The following is a 20116-nucleotide window of genomic DNA, read 5'->3' as shown; positions in this document are numbered from 1 at the left end:
CAGGTTATTTGCAGGATCGCCTCTCCCTGAGGTTATTGGCTTGTCCCACCAGGTTGGATAGACTGGGCACACTCCAGGTCCCTTCCCTTGAATGTTACCATCTAGTGGGATGTAGGAAGTGTAACTTTTCCATAGCAGCCATGGAACACTCATCCCCCGCTCCTGCCTCATCCCCTGGATCCGTAGGACCTCAGCTCTTTAGTCTTCCTCCAGGCATTAGGATAGGGGGAGGTGGGAACCTGTGGATGGTTTTGCTGGATGCATTCAAGGATGGTGGAGGTGTCAGGTTTTTGGTTTTATAGTTGTTTTCTGGTTTTTGTTGTTGTTGTGAACCACCCAGAGTTGTGTTGTAAGATGGGCAGCCATACAAATTGTTTAAATAAAGCAAAATAATCTTTACAGCAGGCATAACACTTAGCTAGTATAGCTATTGTCTGAAGATTTCTTTTTAACCTGAGACTCGCAAGACTGGAGTTTGCTTGATAGCAGAATGTGTGATAATGCAGTGGAAATACCCTTCATGCTTTCTAGTTTAACCTCCCATTGCGTTATGATTTTATCTTTGATGGTACTGTGGAATGAATTACTTCTAAATTATTTACATTGCTAGAATATCTTTGAAAGATGCAAGGCTTGTTCAGTTGTTTTAACATTTCAAAGTTCTATAAGGATCTGAACTATCTTCTATTCCCAGAGCCTTGTCAGCAAAGTTTAGCAAAGTTAGCTCCTTTGGTGCCTGTGCAGATGGTGGCTCTTCCCATATTCATGCAAGATGCTATGGTGGAGAGCAGGGTCGTCATACCCACCCATTGTAGATCCCTTGCATCCCCACATATGTCATTTCTGCATCTGACATTAAAGACAGATTATTCTACAACCTCTATCTACACATTTGTTAAATGTTACTGCATGAGCAGAAAGATAGGCTGTTTCCTTGCTATCAATTCCTTTGAAATAAAAGCGAAAAAAATATGTAAATTAAACTTGAGAATTTATCTGTATCTTTTTAACCGATAGCATCATAATACACAGATTTTGTCCTGTTGAAATAAATTGTACATTTTGTCTTACTTTTGCAATTGTTTCCAGGGGGGCACTCCTTCTCTTATTCTTTGCTCTGCATCTTCCTGCCCCCACATTCCCCTCCCATTGCAACCATACTGTTCAGACTCTACAAGAGGGCTCCTTGAGCCCCAGGAAAGACCTTAGGGCTGGGGAGAGGAAAAAATCATGCAAACATCAGCTACAGTATTCTTCAGTTTGGTGCAGTATTTTATATAAGGAAATGTTTGCGTATTCCCGTAGAACTACATGGAACCAGAACAAAAAGTGTATCAATGCTCTGATGCAATTTAAGCAGGGAAGGAGAATTTTATTATAGATTTTCATGATCTTAACTTATTCAGCTACATTAACTAATTTTAAATTGATCCCAATCAGGAACTCACTAGACCAATTCTCACCTCAGCCTCCATTTGTAAGCTAAAGTAACAGCATCTTTGACAATATATGTGAAATACTTGGAACATATGAAATAAGCTATATGAATATAAAGTACTGAGCATCACTTTATACCGAAAAGTTACAAACTTTTAATATATACCTGTTCAGTATTCCATTTTTTAACCTGCTCTGCTATGTACCAATGCAAACCAAAGTATCTGCATAACAAAACGCAGCTGTCCCGGTAAATGATAATCAAGTCCTAGGCATTCCTTTAAAAAGTAAATCAAAACTACTTCCCTCTAAAATACTTAAATTTATTAGTGATGGTACCAAAGATAGCAAGTATACAATCTTTGCTCTATGCTACTTACACATCATAAATATGACAACTGTTGTTCCAAGACACAATCTTTCACAGTCCTTCAAGAAGCATGAGATTTGTCATTGCTTTATCAGAATAAGCTGTTTGCTAGCCAACTTCATGTGGCATAAACATCACAAAATTACTGTCCATACTTTACATGGTAAAGCATTCACTAAAGTTTTTTGAAGAAAAAAACTTTAGACTGTAACAAAAAAACAAACAAAACAAAAAACAAAAAACCCCCAACAATGAGCTACTAAAGCAGTGTCACAATCTAGGGGCTCTATTACCTTGCAGCTTTCATTTTTTCATAAATACTCCCATGTCTATCAACTGAAATATTGAGAACACAAATTGAAAGCTATATGCTCATTTGGCTTTCCATACCTCTCTTCAGTGATGCAAGGCCATCTGATTGTATTACACTGTATTCAAATCGCTCTTGATTTTACAGAAACTGTGTTGTAAGGTACAGCCTTTTGCTGTAAATCTTAAAAGGCTGTAATGAGGCCAGAATGAGTTGCACCCATTGTGTGCTGTTTTCTTTCAGATCTTTATCAAACAGAACAGGAATCTTAGATACTTCTTTTCCTGTGATGTTACACCACTAGTACAGAAATATACTCTAACATTTAGTCCATAAGAAGATACATGCTTTTAAAGGGAGCTTTCCATATTCCAGTCCTGTTCAGATAAATTACTTTAGCACTATTCAACTCCCTGATCTGGTATATGGTCCAAAAATTTATGGATTAATTGGATTATATACTGGGTCAAGCCTGCCATATTGTGATCCCTAAACAGCAATTAAATTACCTATGGGATTTTTTACTTAAAATCAGGAGATCTTCAAATTACATCAAATAACTAACAGTTGACATGACTGACAGAGCTTTCAAATGCTTGCCTATTGGTGTGACAGAATCATCAAAAAGAACAATTCAAAAAGAGAGAAATTAAAAAACACCTACATTACTAGAAATCACTATTCTCTGTGTCAAAGGCACTGAAGCATCAGCTTGTGCTCTACATCTCAGTTCAAAAGTAAAATATTCATCTGTGTTTCTGTTCTATTTGCAAGTGACTAGGCACTCTGCAATACAGCTCAAGACAAAGTCAGTTGTTTGGAATTACTACATAGAAGTGCTTATAATTGGAAGAATGGAACTCTAGTATAAACATGGATCTTCTTTTTAGAATCAGAACATTAGCATGCATTGATCAACTACTAGTTAAGAGAAGTATTTTAGACTTATGTTGTAAAGAAATTATTTAAAAATATAAAAAGAAAGTCACAAACAACAGAGGAAAGAATTTTCACTTGCCTTCGTGGGCATAAACACAACTGTAAAACTGTGTTAGGTTAAAACTTTTCATCACTGTAATTTACAACATCAAGGGAAATATGTTTATCTCTGCACCATTTTCAAGCACATCATCAAAACATATCACATGGAGTTTAGTTTTAAAACCATAAGAAAAACAAAATTCATCAACCTACAAATATTTTAACAACTTCTAAATGCATCCCTCAGCAGCTTTTCAGGGTAGTACAGACTGCACCCACTTATTTGTAATAGCTGTTGTCCTATCTTATTAGCAATGAAATGCATCAATTTTGGAGGATTTGACCGTTGCTGTTGGCTTTTGTCACAGCATATCCTATTGGTCAGTCCTGCTTCCTGTCTGTCCTCAAGACAAATGAACCACCAAGACTGGAATAGCTGCTAGCACAATTCGATACGTCCAGTTGATTGCTCAGTAATTTTTTATCCTCTTGATGGATTGTGGAGATCAGGGGAAAAGGTTTTGTACTTCTTTTGTGAAATGGGTCAAATGTCCATTCAACACTCTACACATCTTCAGTTTTAATTGAGATTGTTTCTTCATTTGGTTGACAGTTCCCATTCTGTTGTTGTTCAATTTCTTCGGCAATGGTTGTCTCCTCTTTCTCCACTGCTTTAGTGATTTCAGATTTCTGATTCTCTTTACTGAGATCTTTATCCTTTGTAAATAAAGAAAAATACTTAAAGTCGAGAAATAAAAAATACACATCAGATTCATTTAATTTATCTGATTTTTGAGGGCGTGCATATTCCCTCTCATGCACTCCAAAATCTGAATTTTAAAACATTTTTCTCATATTAACTACAAATGTAAGAAAAGTCTGGCCCTCGAACCTTATTATTGATTTTAATTTATACATTGTTTAAAAATTGGCCATCTGAACAGAATCAGCATGGTGTACAGATTAAGATGTTGGTCTAGGAGTGGGCAGCCCCAGATTCAAGCCCATCTGTAACCATGGAAAGTCACTGGGCGACTTTGGCCCAGTCACTTCCTCTCAGCCCAACCTACTTCACAGGGTATATTGTTAAGAGGATAAAAATGCAAAACAACCCCCATGTAAGCCATATGGACCACTGGGAGGAAAGACAAGATATAAATCTAACAAATAAATACATCTGAAACTGAAACCTCTGAAATAATTACTTATTTTAAATGGCAACTTTTTAATGAAATTCACAATGCGTTACATCATACTATTGCTATTAGCACTGCAACATTTTAATTTCTTCTATTCCTATGGTAATCATTAGCCAGCCCCTCTAGCACCTGCTGCAAAGAATGTGGGATTACCTTCCACCAAATGTAAGATCCATACCCTAGGAAAGCTTTTTAGACTGAGGGGCCCTACTCACAGTCACTCATGCCCTAGTCTCCTCCCCACTGGACAACTGTAATGTGCTCTACATGGGACTGCCCTTGAAGAGTATCTGAAACTTCAGCTGGTGCAAAAATGCAGCGACGCGGGCAGTTATGTTTCTGGTAGAACACGTTACACCTCTGCTCCACAAGCTGCACTGGTTACCAGTTTGTTTCCAGGTTCAATTCAAGTTGCTGATTTTGACCTTTAAAGCCCTACATGGCATGGGACTGGATTATTATTATTATCTGTGTATCCCAGCAGATCCAGCAGAGAGGGCATGCTACAGGTTCCGTCGCCTAGGGAGCTACATTTGGTGGGCCATGGGTGGCGGGCCTTTTCTGCTGCGGTGCATAGTTTTTAAAATACACATTAAGGACTGAGGCAAGGATGAGATACAATAAACCTGGCTGCTTGGAGTTATGATACTATATTTATGTTAGATTTGTATTGATAGCATTTGTTATACCTAATAATTTTAATAATTTAGTTATTGTATATTAATTGTATGTATAATTTTCATGATTTTTATTTATTGTATTATATATATTGTATGTTATCTTGTAAGCTGCTTAGACTGGTATGACTGAAGTGGCACAGAAGCATATGCATTAAGAAAACTGGAAAAGATAAACTAGGTCAAAGTTTGTTGGCTGATGTTCTGAAGCAAGAACACATATTGGAGGATCCAAGAGCTCCTAGTCATGCGTTCCTTTAAGACACTGATAAACTGTAAAGATTCTAATTAAAAAGATATGCATCAAGGGCTAACATTAGGCTTAGTAACTTTGCCAGGTAGACAAGTGTAGTGTCAGGACTAAGACCATAGGGTGAAAGGTTGAAGTTCTCTGCGTTTACACATCTGGGCTCACTCTCCTGCCTTGGTGTAGTTGTTTGGTAATTACTCCTGCTACTATCTAACTTCTAGGGAGATGCCCTTACCTGGCGCCCTCTCTCAATCCTAGTGCATGAGACAGATAGGATCTCATAGCCTCTTTGCCTTAAAGGTAAACCCAAGGAAAATACAAAAATGAAATAATTAGTCTACCGCCTAGGCACGAGGGGTGTGACTAGGGAATCAGCCTCTCCCCACCTTTGGAAGTAAGATCACTCTCAAAATATAGAAAAAAGTATATTTTCTCTTTATCTATCTTTATGTTTAAGGTTTCTTTTTAACTTTAGGTAGTCACATCAGTGCCAGAAGAAATAAAAACACAAAGCTGTTCAAAACATAGGCAGCATCTGAAAAGGATCTCCCAGAGAAAAGTTAAAATTCTGAGAATACAGATAGTTTTCACTTAACAACTGTTCATTTAATGATGGTTCAAAGTTACAACAGCCTTGGAAAAAGTGCTTTACGACCTGTACTTGCACAAACCATTGCACCCCCTGCGGTCATGTGATTGTAATTTGCAACCTTTTTTACAACAGTTGTTGTAAAAATCACCACGGTTGTTAAGTGAATTCTGGCAAAAAAGTCCATTGGGGAAGCTGGATTCACTTAACAATCACATGATTTCCTTAATGACTACAGTGATTTGCTTAATGGCCATCGTAAAATGGTCATAAAATTGGGTCCGGTTATGTGGTGACTCGCTTAATGACAACCCTGCTTAAGGTCCAATTTCCTGGCCCCTATTGTGGTTGTTAAGCAAGGGCTATCTGTAACATCAGATGGTACGAGTCTATTATCTAAGGCACTCAATCACTGACCTTATAGAAACAGGGAATAAATTAGATCAATGAAAATTAATATTATGGAAAACAGCTAGAAATTTTTACTTATTCCTTCCTGAGGATTCCCAGCTTGACTTCCCACTTTTCATTTCAAAAGCTAAAGGAGCATTTTCTATCAACCCGCAAAGAAAGGGTTTGAGAAATCTTTCCGTGTACGTACTAAGGACAGCAGCTTCCCCTTGTAGAAGCAGAGTCAACAGATACCATCTGGCTGCTGTTTCCACTAAAGAGGACTGGGAGGCTTGCCAGCCCATTCACTACAACTAGATTAGCTATAAAGCCATTTACATTGCTATTCAATCCATGTATGTCCTTCTTCTTGTAGAAAGACTACTCAAAATAGTTTGTAACATACATATATTATTCAGTTTATTACTGGTTTACTCCCTCTTCTGCAATTAAAAAAGGTTGTCTTTCCTTCCCACTGGGAACAACATTCTACAGAGAGAACCCTCCTGAGTAGGCCTCAAAGGAATAAAATTAAACACCACAAATTTTGTCCTCCCACACCAAACTATTAGAGTTCGATTATTTTTAAAAAGGAATGTGATATTTATGACTTATTTTTCTTGCCTGTGGTGATTGAAATTCTTAGAAGTATTTTAGAATTTTTCAGTAATAAACAAAAGTACAGGAGGTATCTAGAGAACCAATGAAAGGCAGCAGACAAAACAGTGAAGTCTTCCTAAAATATTCCATAACTATTTTATTTACTTGTTCACAATGGCTTACCTTCACAGTTGTGGCTTTATCTGATTTCTCTTTGACCTCTTTGTCTTTACTACTCTTTTTCTTTGAGGTAGACCTCTCCCTTTCTCTTCGATCATTACTTACATCTCTCTCCTTCTCTGTCTTTTTGTCTTTCTTGTTTCTGTTTTGGAAGAAAAATTATGCACACACTGATGTAAATCGGATGGTTCATTTTATGCCCACAGATACTTTCATAAGAATCCATGAAAGACCAATCAGCAAGGTCTCACATTCTCAAACAATATTAAATGCATGTCAAGTAACATGGGAACAAGACCACAGTATTAAATATATTCATGTGATAGCCAAAGTAAGGTTTCTTTTAGCAGTTTCTCCTAAACACTTACATAAAAGGTGGGCAAGCTAATGATGTAGTAACATTTTAAAATGTTCTTACTAGCTTAATTCTCAGCCATATTTCTTCCAGTTATATGGAATATATATAATTTACAGAAAAACACCAGAACCTTAGATCCCATACACACAGAAAGTGTAAATTGTTGAAATGCTTTCTAACATAAGGTCTTTTGAAGAATAAAATACAAGGTGTAACTAAAGTAAAGTTAGCATAAAGCACTGAACATAAATTGATTCAAAGAAAATTCCACTAAATTAAGCATGTGTAGGATTTCAGTCTAAGCTATAAATCAAAAGCTCCCAGTTCAGATCTATATTCTGCATAACTAATACTTTGCTTCAGGTACAAGAGCACATGGGCTGTAGTTGAAATGGGGACTAACAGAAGGACTAACAGAGGCTATTTTCATATCAAATCCAAAACAGTGAATAGTCCTTGGGGTTCATTTGGATGTATGTGGAACACAAAACCTAGAGAAAGTTAATGTATTTTTTTAAAGAAAAGAGTAGAAGGAATGATTTCTTGAAAAATAAACCTGAACTCATCAAAACTGACATTCCTATTATAACTACATTTTCATTTTTTGATTGAGTGAGTGACTCATTTTAAAGACATTGAGTAATACTGAAATGACGATTTTTTAGCACAATCCAAATTAGAAGTAATCTGGAAAAAATTAGATTTAACTCAAATATATGGATAAAAATAATCACCAGATATTCTCCAAGTTGGCAGATAAAGAAACTAACTTTATAGTCAGCCTCCCAATTAATTAAGACTAAATAAATAATTGCGATGAATAATTTATACTGCTCAACAAAGAATATCTAGCAATAGAAAAATAGTTTTACACATGGCAAATTATATTTAGCATTTTATTTTTCAAAAAATTGCATCTTAGTTCTTTTCCTAATAAAATCATTTAAGTCTGTAATAAAATCATTTAAGTAACTGTATGCCGCCTTCATAGATTTGAAGGCAGCCTTCGATTCAATATCCAGAGATAGACTGTGGGAGAAGCTGGAAGTGACATCAATCGTCCTCAGACTCCTCCATATGATTCGTGCCCTATATACCAACACAACCCTCAGGATCAGGTGCGACAGACAAGGGGCTCTCTCAAAGCCGATAAGAGTTCCAAAGGGGGTGAGACAGGGGTGTATTTTGGCTCCCCTACTCTTCAATTTTTAATATTAATAATCTGGTGAATTGCCTCGATAAGCCAGAATTCCATCCCCCCAAAGTAGGAGAATGCAGAATCGCTACGCTACTCTATGCTGATGATGCAGTTGTTCTGTCTAGAACCCCGACAGGACTTAAAAGAGCTTTGACATCCTTGGCTTGCTATTGTGATAGCGAAAAGCTCGAAATAAACTATCAGAAAACCAAGATAATAGTTTGCGCAAAAAGACCGAAAAGTATTTCATGGAACATCCAGGACCACAAAATAGAGCAAGTAGCTAGTTTTAAGTACTTAGGCATAGTTGTTCATGCTACAGGCTCGAGGACAACGCACTGCGAATACGCTGCAGCCATTGGACAATAATCAGCTAACGCTATTCTAAAATTCTCCAGATCTAAGGGGGGATCCTATGTTCCAGCAGCACTAAAATTATTCTGGGCCAAGTCATTAGTGCAACTCCTCTATGGGACCTTATTGGGTCCCTCCTCTTCCTTTTTCACACCACAGGAAAAAGTGCAAGCCAAATTTATTAGAGCGCTTCTTCAGATGCCTAGATGCGTGTCAAATGCTCATCTCCGACTTGAAACTGGTATGATTAGGGTTGCAGGTAGAGTGTGTTTAGCCTCTCTAACCCTTTGGTTAAAGTTTAAATTGCACCTTATACCTTGTATCTTTCAAGATAATTTCCAGTCGTCATGGATTAAGGCCATTCACGCAAATCTTCTAAAATTACGATATTCTCAAGATACTCTCCTGGAAATGGATTTTAATCGAGCGAAACAAGAATTAAAACAAAGAATAAAGGATATTGAGAGACAAGAAGATATTGGAAAGACACCACTCTTCCTGTCTCCTCCATTTAAAAAATACACAGTTTCGGTCGCTAGTTATCTTGACCACCTTGAAATTACCTGCCATCGGAGAGCTTTCTCCTTAGCACGCTGCCATGCCCTCCCTTCTGCTGTCTTGGAGAGAAGGTATAAAAAAATTCCACTGGCCGCTAGACTATGTCCATGTGATTCAAGGGAGGTTGAATCTATAGAACACGTCCTCCCGCATTGCGCCTTTTACGAAGACCCCCGTGCTAAATTTATTACGCCATGGATTGCTAAACATCCTGGACGTACAGATCATGAGCACATGCAATTGCTGTTCATAGATGAACACCCTACAGCAGGGGTCCTCAAACTTTTTAAACAGGGGGCCAGTTCACAGTCCCTCAGAATGCTGGGGGGCTGGACTATCTATCTATTTATTTATTTATTCAACTTGTATGCTGCCCATCTCCCCTAACAGGTGACTCTGGGCGGCTCACAATAATAGTTTGAAAAACACATGAATGAATTCTTATGCACACTGCACATATTTTATTTGTAGTACAAAAAAAAACCAGGAAAAAAAATACAATAATTAAAATAAAGAACAATTTTAACCAACATAAACCCCACCTTGCATTGCTGGTCAGTGTCAGTAAATGTTATCCTCCCCCCATCCCGTCCCCCCCGCCCCCTGCCCCCCGCATTATTGGTCAGTGCCAGTGGCCATTCTCCTACTTGAGGGGCAACAACACAGCCCAAATGGAGAAAGCAATAGGACGCCTTGGACCCCACTGATCACCCTGCACAGAGGATCCCTCCCGCGGAGTATGAGGAAGTATGAGTTGAAGTGCCCCTGTGGTTGTAAGTGTGGACGGGCTGCCAAGTCCCTGAATTTTGATCATGTGACTGCAGGGGTGCTGCAACAGCTGTAACTTTGGGGACTGAGCATAACTAATGAATGGTTGTTAAGCGATGACTACCTGTACAAAGAATTTGAGATGATGGAACAGGTCTGAGCAAGGAAGATATAAATGGAAGGAACAGAAGAGAAGAAAAAGTGAAACAGAAACTGAGTACAATGCTTTCTGCGGTCCTGATAATTTGCAAAGAAGTAGGCTGACCTGATTTCCAAAAATAAAAACTTGGATATACGAATATTAAAAAATGCATACATGTATACAAATCTACAAGTCAATTTCCCCAGTCACAGGCAAAAATTATCAGAAAAAAAGGGACACAAAGATGTTTAGAAGAGCTTCTCTGGAATGAAGCAACTTTAAGTAGTTCCAAACATTCCTGTTCCCTGTTGTGCTTTTACACTCTGTGAAAAATTATTTCCAGGCCAAATTAATTTAATAAATGACTAACAATCAATTGACCACTCTCTCCATCATAAGGCTATCAGACCTGATCTGCAAAAATCCATTAGTTGTCAGCAAAGAGATACAGGAAACACTAACTTTACTTCTTATTCTGGATTTCTGCAAACTAGTACTAATCAATCAGCCAGTAAAATGGATAATGGAATAGCTTCATTCCCATGTTCCCTTCCACCATAAGGTACCCTGAGACTTGATGAGTAATGGAAAGACATCATTTCTTTGGCTACTTGTTCCCATACTGTTCTGCCTGCTCTACCTTGAGCCCTCCCATTAGTTCAAGGATGCCTTCCCCAAAATCAGGACTGTCCCTGTAAAACTGGAATTTAATCTTGGAAATAAGTTTCAGGCACTAATAGTGCCTTCTGTTGACTAAAACCTAGTCATGGCAGCAGGTTATTGGGAATATTTTAATGACATTCCCAATGAAATCCATGGTGTGGGTAAAACAGGAAGGAACATAAAATGCAAACGTGAAGCACCATGAGAACGGGGCTCCTGCCGTTCTCCAAATAGGGCGCCTGTACTCATGAGACCTGGGGAAGACCAGATGGTTTCCGAGGGATTGCAAGAACGGGGTGGCCAATTGGGAGAAAGAATGACACAAGCAGCTTGGAGAATGACACACTAATCACCCTGCACGGAGGATCCCTCCCGCGGAGTATGAGGAGAGCTGCCGGACGACCCAGTATACCTGTAATGTAGAAGAGTCCAGCTCTGCAATCTCCCTCCTCGTGCATCGCCTGCAGCTCCTGACACAGCCCCAACACTTCCGCTTCTGAGAGACAGCAGCGGCAGCCAATCAGGCAGGCGGGCCAGATAAATGACCCTGGCGGGCCGGATATGGCCCGTGGGCCGTAGTTTGAGAACCCCTGCCCTACAGTAACAGAGCAGGTAGCAAGATTTTGTGCAGCAGCAATGAAGATCCACCTCATCAAGAGACCAAAAGCTAAGAAAGGCTATCCTCTGTAATGGCCTGTATACTATTGTAAAGTTTTTATAATTTTGCCTATATATACATTTACATATAGCATAGTCACAACGCAGATTTTTAAGTTTTATACTTCACATTTAATATACTTTTAATCCGTACATAGTTAGGATAGATAATATAGGCTACATCCTAGACCTCATTTGCTGAGCTGTATAGGTAACAAGTGTATTTTAATATATATGCCTGCTACTACAAGTTGTCAATATTTTAAGTATGACTATGTTTGTTTTATAAACTCATGTCTTTGTACTGGTCTATGACTGTAATAAAGATTGAATTGAATTGAATTGAATTGAAATCATTTAAGTCATTTAATCTTTTATTTTATGAAAAAATACTGCCAACTTTGGGATGGATATTTGTGGTATGATAAAGTCAAAGTTAACGTGGACTTTTAAAACCACTATATTAGAAGATCTTTATTAAAAGTTTGGACTAAATGTAGACCACTTTTATGCCCTAAGATGCCGATGTGGACCTCTATACAAGAATCATTTTATAGAACTGAAACAAGAGATAAAAATAAATGGATGAGATATAAAGACTTATTAGAAAAAGAACAAGGAGAATATAAAATCAAATCAAAAGAGCAATTGGTTTTAGAAGGACATACTTTTCAATGGCTTTCTTATACGTAATATAAAGAAAAATTCAAAATTGATAAAAAAGAATTTGGATTTGAACAGAATAAATCAGAATTTGAAATTCAACTATGTGAAACAGATGAGCACTTAATAGCAAAAATGTATAAATTATTGTTGAGAGAAGAAATGGTTGAAGAACAAGTTAAAGAATGCATGATTAAATGGGCAAAAAATATTGGACATAATGTACATATGCAGCAATGGGAAAATATGTGGTCTAAAGGACTAAAATTTACTTTATGTTATAATTTGAAAGAAAAGTTTTATAAAATGTTGTATCGATGGTATATGACACCCCAAAGATTATCAAAAATGTACGGGACAATTTCCAACAAGAAGGGTCGTTTTATCATATGTGGTGGACATGTAAAATTGCAAAGAAATTTTGGACTCAAATACAAGCTTTGATGCAGAGCATACTACAGATACAGGTTCCATTTAAACCAGAAATATTCCTGTTGGGGATAATGGACTTTCAAATTGGAAAGCATCTTATCAGAATTACTCAATATATGATTACCGCAGCAAGACTTTTGTATGCACAATTTTGGAAAACCCAGACACTACCAACAATACAAGAATGGTTGCTAAAACTGAATGGCAGAAAATGATAAACTGACTTGTTTATTAAAAGAAAAATCAAATAATTATTACCTTAAGGAATGGAAACCATTGATGGACTGTTTGCAAAATGCAGGCGGGACGAAGCTTACATGGGGATTTGAAGATTAGATTATAAATGTAATGGGATATGTTTTGACAAAGAATTATTCCTACTAAATGCATTAAAAACTAGCACCTATGACATTCTTATTATGCTTAAGACCAGAGAGAGATTGGAAGCTATCTATTTTCTATGTTTTTCTTCCTTTTCTTTACTTTATCTCACGTTTTCTTTTTCTTATAATTTGTATTTTTCATTTTCTTTTTCATTTCTAACTTTTAACTTTGTAATTTTAAAACTTTAATAAAATATTATATATAAAAAAAAGAAAAAATACTGCCAACTTTTAAAAGTACAAAAGTTCATGCTTTGATATAAGATCAATGAGGAGCAGTTGTTTATGCTTATGGAGTTACACTAGTTGGGTTTTAGGGATATAGTATAAGATTGTTATTAGCTTATGTGAATCAGGTTTCAAATAGCCTTGTAGCTTTACTTTATAAGTAAACAAATTTATAAACAATAAACTTAATAGTCAAAACTTGCTCAGTGAGAAAACACACATTTGTTGATTTAGTAAAGAGACAACATCAATATTAGGAAAAAGTTCACTTTAAAAAGAAAAATTAATGTAACTAATTTGTAATATAAAATAACTTTTGTGGATTTTTAAAATTTGTATCTCAAACTGAACCTGGGGTCTTCTGAGTGCATTAAAGAAAATAACAGATCAGTAGTTGAAGCTGACATGATTGATCCATCTGAAAATACTGGTTTGTTTAATATCTCATACTTGAACCAGGCTCACAGCTTAGTATAGAAACGGTCCATTTTCATTCACTGTCTCTGGCATATTAAGACACATTTAATGTCTAATTAGAGAACTAAATCAAACCATTTCTATGTTCTTACTTAGGCAAGAATCAAAACTGTGTGCACCGATGTTTGGATAACATATATATCATATACTGGCCAACAAAAACTATTCTTAGCCATGCCTCTTGATCAGAGAAGATGCTTGCAAGTGGGCATCATTCACATTAAATCATTTGCCAGGCTTAACATGACATATAAGAAGTAATTCCTAAAGCTATACCTAGAAAACCACCTATAAATAATAAGTGATAGAAACAGAAACGCATTCTAATTTCTCTTCAAAGGCATCTGACTTTACGCAGCCAACATAAAACCCAGGTTCCATCAGAAGAATGGCAAGAGAGGCTTTTCAGCTAATCATAATTTTGGTTTGATTTTGTAGAAATTAGCCGAGGCAAAATTTATTTATTTAAAATATTTTTATAGCCGCCCATCTTAAACAACTCTGGGCAGCTCACAACAGCAATAAAACCCAGTAACTATAAAGCATAACCATCAAACCAAAACAAAAACAAGGCACCTTAATACTCCCCTTTGGATACCCCGCAGCAGCAAGCTCCAATAACTACAATTAGGTTAAAAACTCCCTCAAGTTCAAACTCATGTTTCCTCTTACAGAACTATTTTACCACTGCCTTTTTTTCTAGGATTTCTTTTTCAAATTCCCAGTCTAACCAACTGCTACTAAAGCTATTTTTTCAGAGATAGGTGATTATAAATAAACTGTCAACGTTTGGAGACTAAATACATGAAATTTAAGGTAAATTATTTAGGATGCCCTAAAAAGGAAAAATCTTGAAGATAATTATAGCCAAAGAACACAATCCAGACATACAGTTTTATATTTTCTGTTTTTCTCTTTGCTCAGTGTTTCTTCTTGTATTAGTCAAACTGCTATTGAGAGGTATGCAGTGCAGAAGAATCTGCAGAGTATAAAAACTCTGCATGATAAATCTATGTACTTGCCTCCGTGGAGATGGAGTCCGAGATGATTTCCTTTTTATGATTTTAGATGGTCTAGGAGACTTTGAAGGACTTCGGCTCTTCCTCTTCCTTCGATCTCTGTAAGGTCCATTAATTAAAAATTAGAAGTCCAGTGGATATACAGTGCATTCGGAAAGTATTCAGACCCCCTTCACTTTTTTCAATTTTGTTATGTTGCAGCCTGATACTACAATTGTTCAAATTCTTTTTTTTCCCCTCATTAATCTACACTCAGTACCCCATGATGACAAAATGAAAACAGAATTTTAGAAATGTCGGTAAATTTATTAAAAAGGAAAAACTGAAATATCACATTGGCATAAGTATTCAGACCCTTTGCAACAACACTTGAAGTTTAGCTCAGGTACCTCCCATTTCTCTTGATCATTGCTGAGCTGTTTCTACACCTTGACTGGAGTCTACCTGTGGTAAATTAAATTGATTGGACATGATTTGGAAAGGCACACGCCTCTCTATAGAAGACCTCACAGCTGGCAATGCATACTGTATCAGAGCAAAAGCCATGAGGTCAAAGGAACTGCATGCAGAGCTCAGAGACAGGATTATTGCAAGGCACAGATCTGGGGAAGGCTACAAAAAAATTTCTGCTGCACTGAGGTTCCCAAGAGCACAGTGGCCTCCATAATTCTCAAATGGAAGAAGTTTGGCACAACCAGGACTCTTCCAAGAGCTGGTCGCCCGGCCAAACTGAGCAATCGGGGGAGAAGAGCCATAGTAAGAGAGGTGACCAAGAACCTGATGGTCACTCTGTGCCAGCTCCAGAGATCCTGTGTGGAGATGGGACAAAATTCCAGAAGGACAATCATCACTGCAGCCCTCCACCGATCTGGGCTTTATGGCAGAGTGGCTAGACGGAAGCCTCTCCTCAGTGCAAAACACATGAATGCCCGCTTAGTTTGCAAAAAAGCACCTGAAGGATTCTCAGACTGTGAGGAACAAGATTCTCTGGTCTGATGAAACCAAGATTGAACTGTTTGGCCTCAATTCTAAACGCTATGTGTGGAGGAAACCAAGTACCGCTCATCACCTGCCCAATACCATCCCAATAATGAAGCAGGGTGGTGGCAGCATCATGCTGTGGGGTTGTTTTTCAGCAGCAGGGACTGGGAGACTGGTCAGGGTTGAGGGAAAGCTGAATGGAGCAAAGTACAGAGATATCCTCAATGAAAACCTGTTCCACAGCGCTCAGGACCTCAGACTGGGCCGAAGGTTCACCTTCCAACATGACAACAATCCTAAGCACGCAGCCAAGACAACACAGGAATGGCTTAGGGACAACTCTATGAATATCCTAGAGTGGCCCAACCAGAGCACTGACTTGAACCCTATTGAACATCTCTGGAGAGACCTGAAAATGGCTGTCCACCAACGGTCCCCATCCAACCTGACTGAGCTTGAGAGGATTTGCAAAGAAGAATGGCAGAAAATCCCCCGATCCAGGTGTGCAAAGCTTGTCGCATCATGTTGAAAGAGACTTGAGGCTGTAATTGCTGCCAAAGGTGCTTCAACAAAGTACTGAGTAAAAGGTCTGAATACTTAAGTACATGTGATATTTCAGTTTTTCCTTTTTAATAAATTTATAGACATTTCTAAAATTCTGTTTTCACTTTGTCATTATGAGGTATTGAGTGTAGATTAATGAGAAAAAAATGAATTTGAACAATTGTAGTAGCAGGCTGCAACATAACAAAATTGAAACAAGTGAAGGGGGTCTGAAGACTTTCTGAATGCACTATAGCTAATTTGATTAAGCTCAGAATGCTCTATGATATAAAGCTTGCTCAGTGCACATTTCCATACCAGAGAAGGAGAACAGAGAATCTTTTATAAGCCACTGTGTGTGCTCATTCACACCTTACTAAACCACAATTTGGCATAACAGTCCTGTAAATACAACTCACACAAAAATGCATTAAAATCTAACACAAGGCAAGTTGATTCAAAAGAAATCTGATCTGATATGTTTTGAAGAATGAAACACTTGCAATGCAGCAGAAGCTAGTTAATTTGTTTTAAACATTCATTTAATGAATAACCAGAGATATGTAAGGCTGTTTCTGGAAGTTTATTGCATAATTATTTTTCATGATTATATTGACCTCATGTAAATATCAGGAAGAAGGCAGGAGAACTGCACAAGAAAAATCTTGTCTAGAAGCACCAAAGGTCATCTCTAGAATCCTTCATTATTTAACAGATCAGAGCACATGGTAATCTATTCATACTGTGGCCCTAACTTAACCCCTTCAGAAATTTGCAATAGGTATCACACAAGTCTCATCAGTGTTTTAGTTTGCACTAATGCAATTAATAAGATAATTTACTTATTATGATTTCTAGTTAAAAAGCAATGAATTGAGGAACTTTGAAAAAAATCAAACCTGCTGGAACTACGAGATCTTCTTGAGGAACTATAGCTTCTAGGTGGCGTCCTGGATCTCTTCTCCTTCTTCTTCTTTTCATCTCTTTCTCTGTCTCGGTCCCTTTCTTTATCTTTGTCTTTTGCTTTCTCTCCTTCTTTATCTTTTTCATAGTCCTTCTCTCCCTCTTTTCCTTTCTCTTTGTCTTCCTCCTTTTCTCTGACTTGTTCTTTGTCATCCTTCTCTTTGTCTCCCACTTTCTCTGTCTCTTTCTCTTTCCCCTTTTCCCCTTCCTTGTCCAAATCTTCTCTCTTATCTTTTTCCATATCTGCTGCTTTCTCTTTCTCTTTTTCTCTGTCCTTCTCCTTCTCTTTGTCTTTTTCTCGCTCCTTATCCTTATCTTTCACCCGCTCCTTCTCTCTATCCTTGGTCTTCTCCTTCTCCCTCTCTCTCTCTCTCCCTCTATCCTTTTCTCTGCCTCTATCTTTTTCCCTGCCCCTATCCTTCTCTCGGTCTCTATCCTTCTCTTTTTCTTTATCTCTGTCTCTCTCTCTAACCTTCTCTTTTTCTCTGATCCTCTCTTTGCTTTCTTTCCTCTTCTCCCTGAGGAAAAAAATGTATTAATTCAGCTTACCCAACATTCATTATAACAGAGCACAAGTCAAGTAAATTCAATTCCCAAAGATGTCCTTTAAGAGGATGCAGCAGTGACTGATGGCAGAAAAATTACAACATAGCATCTAGCAACATAGCATAGCAGACAGATGGTAAAATCAATAAAGGAAGACTGGTATTATGCTAACTGCTCCATCCTCATGCCATCTGTGGTCACAAAGGAGTTAAATATAGAGCTGGGTAACATGCAATCATAATTCTACAGTAAGATATACCATTAAATTCAACTTTTAGGATTTCTCCTATTCCTCTTAGTATTAGATGATATTAAAATATATATAATAGCATTAATCATAGGAATCTCACCGAGAAGGAGAGCTGCTTCTTGATCTTCGACGTTCTTTAGATTTTGAACGTTTTTTGAGTGGGCTTTTGGATCTGCGTCTGTCCTTTTGACTAGAGCGTGATCTATCTCGGGATCTACTCCTGTAGCAAGTAATTGTAGAAGCTAAATGCTATAAATTATATTGGTTCTCTTCCAATATTGCCTGCATTATTGTACATTTTTAAAAAATGGAACATTCACACATTATTAAACAACATGAAAAGCCAAACAATATATTCCAAAGCTAACTTCAATGTAAAAGGCAACTGAAACGCAATTATGTTTAGAAAGGCAATAAATGCTGATAATCATATGATCTATCAATTTACAAAAAGAGTTACAAGGAATTCTTCCAAAAGTGCAACATAACAAAACAACATGCACAGCCATTTCAAAGCATCTGAATTTAGCATTAATTATACCAAGTAACACCCTCATGTTCTACATTTTTGGAGGGGGGGGAGAGGGAAGAGAGAGTATCCCGTGGGGCTTATTTCCATGCACATAAAATTTTGCCAATTGTACACGAGGCATGCATGAGGGAGAACCTGGATCCGCCTACTCCATCACAGGAGAAGGTTCAATTATATGAGTAAGAATGTGAATTCGCAGATAAGGAAAGGGGTTTAAGAAATACATTTATTCATTAATATTTTATGTTTTTAGTAAGGTCTCTAAATTTATATATTAATGGATATAAAAAAATGGCTGGAGACAAATATGAATATTAAATATGTAGTACTTCTTGAGTTGAATGTTATGGATCAAGACAGACTTTTTTCATAATCACTTGTAAAACAGTATAATGAAAGCATTTTGGTACACTCATACACAACTTCCTCATTGTGTACATAGGGTTTCATTATGTTTGTGAAGTCTGTGTCTGAAGAATTCTTGGATTTTTTTTTTTAAAAAAAGCAGTACATTTTTATTATTCCTTGACGTGTTGTCTACAGCCATTTTACTTTTGAATCTTGAGACATTTTTCATTTTTTGCTGTTTTTATTTTCTGCAGCATATATCACCACTATCACACTACACAATGTAAAATGTAAAATGAAATATTGATGCACAAGGAAGACCCAATCCCATTTCGTTCCACCTTGGTACAGCCCCTCTTCCCAACCTAACCAAAAATTTAAAGTTCTACTTGTCATCTAAATCAATGCATTTTGATATTACTTTCAAACCAGACTGAATTTGCAGAAACTAACTTTTTTTTTTTTTTTTTGCAATCTTGGCTCACTGGGGAGCGACAAGCGAGGAACCCTGGTCTGAATAAGAACAAAGTTCCCAGTTTAGGGTACTATAATGATATCTAAGAACAAAGAAGGACTGCAAGTATTCCATTCAACCTTTCGTGATAAGCCAGGATTCTTATTTTTATTCTTCTGGCCACTATTAAGCTTAACTTAGATGTCATTGTAGGCCCTAACTTAAAAGAAAGCATGTTTGCTTTGCATGTGAAAATATTAAATTCCAACAATTTCAGTACTACCTCAGGGTGGCATAAAGATCTAAAAAAAAAAAGTCATGCCACTAAGTTTACTAGCCTCTTAAACTGGACAAAAGAATCTCAATACAGGCATAGCTGTACCACAGTCCAAGCTTTGTGACCTTTGCAGGTATTAATAGCATTTTCAGAAAAGCCTTAGTGGAGTGAAACCACCTTTCCTTTCCATTGACATGAAAAGAGATCATTTCTTTTTTCCCTTTGTGATTTTGCAGAAGTGGCAAGGCTCGGCCGATATCTTCTACTTCTCCTCATTCTCAGTGAAAAGTAGAAGCTGCTGCTAGATGCCTTAGCTGACGTACTCTAAGAAATCTGGTT

The 20116-nt window shown here is 37.3% G+C and overlaps 1 protein-coding gene across 6 annotated transcripts in view; it reads right to left on the bottom strand.

The window, feature by feature from the left end:
* Positions 1–1001: 1001 nt before the first annotated feature.
* SREK1 (splicing regulatory glutamic acid and lysine rich protein 1) overlaps positions 1002–20116 on the bottom strand; it is a 43414-nt gene continuing 24299 nt past the window's right edge. For 5 of the 6 annotated variants that reach the window (XM_088130301.1, XM_088130297.1, XM_088130298.1 and 2 more), the window contains 5 exons: positions 18267–18386; positions 17307–17888; positions 14887–14982; positions 6987–7125; positions 1004–3815 (listed from right to left, as the gene is read on the bottom strand). In XM_088130301.1, the coding sequence (XP_087986427.1) occupies positions 3663–3815; positions 6987–7125; positions 14887–14982; positions 17307–17888; positions 18267–18386 (1090 nt within the window). In that variant the 3' untranslated portion in view covers positions 1004–3662. Of the gene's footprint in view, positions 3816–6986; positions 7126–14886; positions 14983–17306; positions 17889–18266; positions 18387–20116 lie in introns of all 6 variants that reach the window. The other variant, XM_088130296.1, reaches the window with a different exon arrangement.

This window comes from Python bivittatus, unplaced genomic scaffold (genome assembly GCF_059951505.1).
Source record: "Python bivittatus isolate LINGU-HERP-01145 unplaced genomic scaffold, Pbiv_v1 ctg000850_np1212, whole genome shotgun sequence".
Classification (NCBI taxonomy): domain Eukaryota; kingdom Metazoa; phylum Chordata; class Lepidosauria; order Squamata; family Pythonidae; genus Python; species Python bivittatus.
This window is presented reverse-complemented; position numbering and strand designations above follow the sequence as displayed.